The 3,380-nt window shown below is 66.3% G+C and overlaps 1 protein-coding gene across 1 annotated transcript; it reads right to left on the bottom strand.

The window, feature by feature from the left end:
• Nucleotides 1-1,772: 1,772 nt before the first annotated feature.
• Nucleotides 1,773-2,753, bottom strand: LOC308047320 (ring finger protein-like; the record flags this gene model as incomplete). The annotated part of the gene is made up of 1 exon (XM_080355735.1): nt 1,773-2,753. The coding sequence occupies one exon, from the start codon at nt 2,751-2,753 to the stop codon at nt 1,773-1,775; it is 981 nt and encodes a 326-aa protein (XP_080211861.1).
• Between the last annotated feature and the right edge of the window lie 627 nt (nt 2,754-3,380).

Below are 3,380 nucleotides of genomic sequence, written 5' to 3'. Positions count from 1 at the left end.
TGCCAGGCACCCCTCAGGTGTCTGAGCCCCCCCTTCCCCACAAGCCTCATCCAGTCAAACATGCCCCTGGCCTGGGCTGAGCTGATGCTTCTCCTGATGGAGCTGCTCTACTTAGTATAAATAAATATTCTTCAGTGCAAAGGGGGCCAGGGGGGACTCGCCCGCCACTGCCTCCTGGCCTGACCTGTTTTGGGGTGTCCTGCTCCTGCCGCTGCCTCCCCTGGAGCAAAGCCCAATGCTGAGAGCAGCTTAAGTGTCCCAGCAAAGCCCATGGCCCAAATCTCTGTCCCCGTGGGCACAAGGACAGGGGTTTCCCACAGGGCTGTGTGGGCAGGGGAGCATTTGCTTGGCCCCTCTGACCTGGCCTCCTTTGCAGGAGGAAGGGGAAAGGGTGTGTGGAACCCACAGCCCCCTGCAGCCCTGGGGAGGTGCCCACAACAAGTTTCCAGGGGACAGGGGCAAAGCCAGGACACACAGCTGGCTGCACAGCCCTGGCATGGCCGGGCAGGGGGACGGGGCACGGCGGTGTCAGCCAGCCCGTGCGGGGCCGGGCAGAGTGGAGACAGAGCGGGGAGACAGCAGAGGGTGGTTTGGGACAGGGTCTGCACAGAGCTTGGCTGGGCACTGAGAGGAGGCTGGCAGGGACAAACAAGGAGCAGCGCAAGCCAGGCTGCTAGGACAGGTGCCAACACTGCAGGAGACTGACTCCCCAGTGGGACCTTAGGGAGGTCACGGGGACCCGACACCTCCCTGCCACCCACCACCACCCCCTGCCCTTTCCCTCAGCATGCAAGTGTCCCCAATAATCATCTGCAAGCCCTGTGTCCTGCAGCATGGTGGGGAGCAAAGGTGCAGAGGAGCCGTGCCATGGCCTGGCCATCGCTCCAGGGCATCCTGGGGAGCAGGACATCACACCTGGCTGGCATGCAGCCCCACAGAGCAGCAGAGCCCACATCCCACTCAGCACTGAGCTATTCCTGCATGTCACAGCCCCAGTGCCGTGCTCACCCGGGCTCCTCTGCCTGCAGTGCCTGGTTGAGGCCAAACCAGCCTGTCCCCAGGCACTTATGGCCCCACCGGCTGGTCCTGCTCGGTGCTGCCAGCACCATGGCACAGGCACAGAGCCCTGTTTGCTCTCTTATCACGGCACAGGGAAAGGCATGAGCACCGGCTGGCACTGCTCGGCATGGGCTGGGAGGTGCCACGGTGGGGGCAGGCAGCCCCTCCCAGGGTGGCTGGGGACACTGACTGGCCCTGTCCCCTCCCTGTGTCATCACTGCGCCCTGAGGGGACACACTCAGCCTGGACCTGGCACTGAACTCACAGACGCAGCTGTGGTACAAATGCAAGTTGTATTTCCAGTCTGTGCTGGGGAACCCCGTCCGTCTGTCCCAGGCGCAGCCCACAGCACAGCCCCGCTCTGCCCGCAGAGCCGCCCTGGTTCCCGGTCCCACGCCGGGGAGGTGCCCGCTGCAGGACGGGCTCCTGCTCCATCTGCCCTTTTGCTGCTGTCGTGCTGTGCCACTCGGTGCCCCATGGGACAAAGGCAATGACCGACTCCAGGGTGACCTCAGTCACTCGTCCCAGCTCCTCCGCTGCCTCCCCTGCTCCAGGCTCACTGGCAGCACCGGGGCTCCCCGGGTTCATGGGGCTCCCCAGGTTCATGTGCCGCTCCCCAGCTGGCATCACCGCCAGCACCAGCCTTGAGGGAGAAGCAGGATCTGGGCCTCCTGTCCTCATGCATGGCCCAGCCTGGAAGCACAAACCCCGTGCTATTTATCGAGGATGAGGAAAAGCAGCACCATCAGGATGATGGGGAGGAAGATAAGGAACAGGCTGAGTATTTCGGCCGCCAGCAGCAGCGCCAGCAGCAGGAGGTAGCAGCAGCGGCAGCGCCGCTCCAGCCGCCCCAGCGCGCGGATGAGGCAGAACGGGTAGCGGACGCAGGGCAGGCAGCCGAACATGCGAGTGGTGTGGAAGCGCACCTGGAAGTGATGCTCGAGGGCGCCAGCGAGGCCCGGGCGCCGGGGCGGCAGGGCAGGGGGCCGGGGGGTGGCCAGGGCACTGGAGGAGCCGTTCTGGGCGTGCAGCAGGAGCAGCTCCTCTTGCAGCTTGCAGATCTCCCACTCCAGCATGGGCGTCTTCTGGCGGCAGATGGGGCAGCTCACGCGGCCGAAGTCGGCGGCGGTGGCCGTGTCCATGATGGCGCGCAGGCAGGCGCGGCACAGCCCATGGTTGCAGTTGAGCAGGGCCGGTTTGTGCTGCTGGTCATCGTAGGGCTCCGTGCAGATGGGGCACTCGTCCTCGCTGCCCGCAGGCACAGAGCACGGCTCTGCCACCACCACCTCCTCGTCACTTGATGTCTCCTCTCCCTCGCCAGAGAGGCTCAGGATGGAGCTGGAGGCACTTTCCAGGCTGGATGACCCCTCCTCCAGCGCTGCCCTCTCTCCGTGGGGCAAGACGGGGCTGGTGGCGGCAGCAGAGGGAGGGTCCTGCCCCACAGGCAGGGAGGCACCAGGGGCAGGTGGCTCATCGTGCCCAGGCAGGAGTGGCTTGGTTGTGTCCTCTGCCAGCAGTGGGTTCCAGCAGCCCCAGGCAGCAGCAGGTACCTCCCCACAGAGCCGGGGCAGCTCCCCAGGGCCCTCCGACCCCACCGTCCCGCTCTCGCCCCGCTGCCTGGTACAGCCCTCCCTGCCAGCTGCCTGCGTGGGCTGGGGGCCGGGCTCTGCCTCCTCAGCTGCTGCCGGCTCCATGGGTGTGGATGCTCCACAGCTGCCCCCTGCACCCACCGCCCCCCGTGTCCCCTCGGGGCTGGGTGTGGGACCCAAGTGCTGCTCCAGGGCAGCAGGTGCCCTTCAGCAGGGCTGCCAGGAGGGCTTAAAGGCAGCAGTGTCCGCGCATTGTCCCGTCATCCCTCCAGCACAGTTTGGGACCCCCTCCCAGGCCAACGGGTCAGGAGCCCCCGCAGCAAGGTGTGTCCCCATCACCCTCACCAACAGGCTATGCCAAGAGAGGTATCGTCGTGAGCATCCAGCAGCCACTTCCTTCTTCTCCTCTTCCTCCTCCCCAACGCGGTACTGACCACCACGGTCCAGAGGAGAGGGCAACGAGCTGGGCGCTGCCCGCTGCGCCGGCAAGGGGTGCAGGTGTGGCAGGCACCGTGCAGGCAGCTGCTGCCTGTCCTGGGCCAGGCAGGGCTGGGGCCGAGCCTGGCTCTGACCAGTCTGGTTTGTCAGCTTCTGGAAGCGACTCAAATGCCGGCAGCCCGGGGCAGGCGGCCATGCCTGTGCCAATCAGCTCCCGCGGGAGCCGGGGAGGAGCTGGGCCCACGGCCGCCTCTTCCCCTCACCCTGCGAAAATGGAGCCACCTCTGCGGGCAG

Source organism: Nesoenas mayeri (assembly GCF_963082525.1).
Source record: "Nesoenas mayeri genome assembly, chromosome: 18".
In the NCBI taxonomy this organism is placed as follows: Eukaryota; Metazoa; Chordata; class Aves; order Columbiformes; family Columbidae; genus Nesoenas; species Nesoenas mayeri.
Note: the sequence above shows the minus strand (reverse complement) of the source record. Positions and strands in the feature narration are given on the sequence as shown.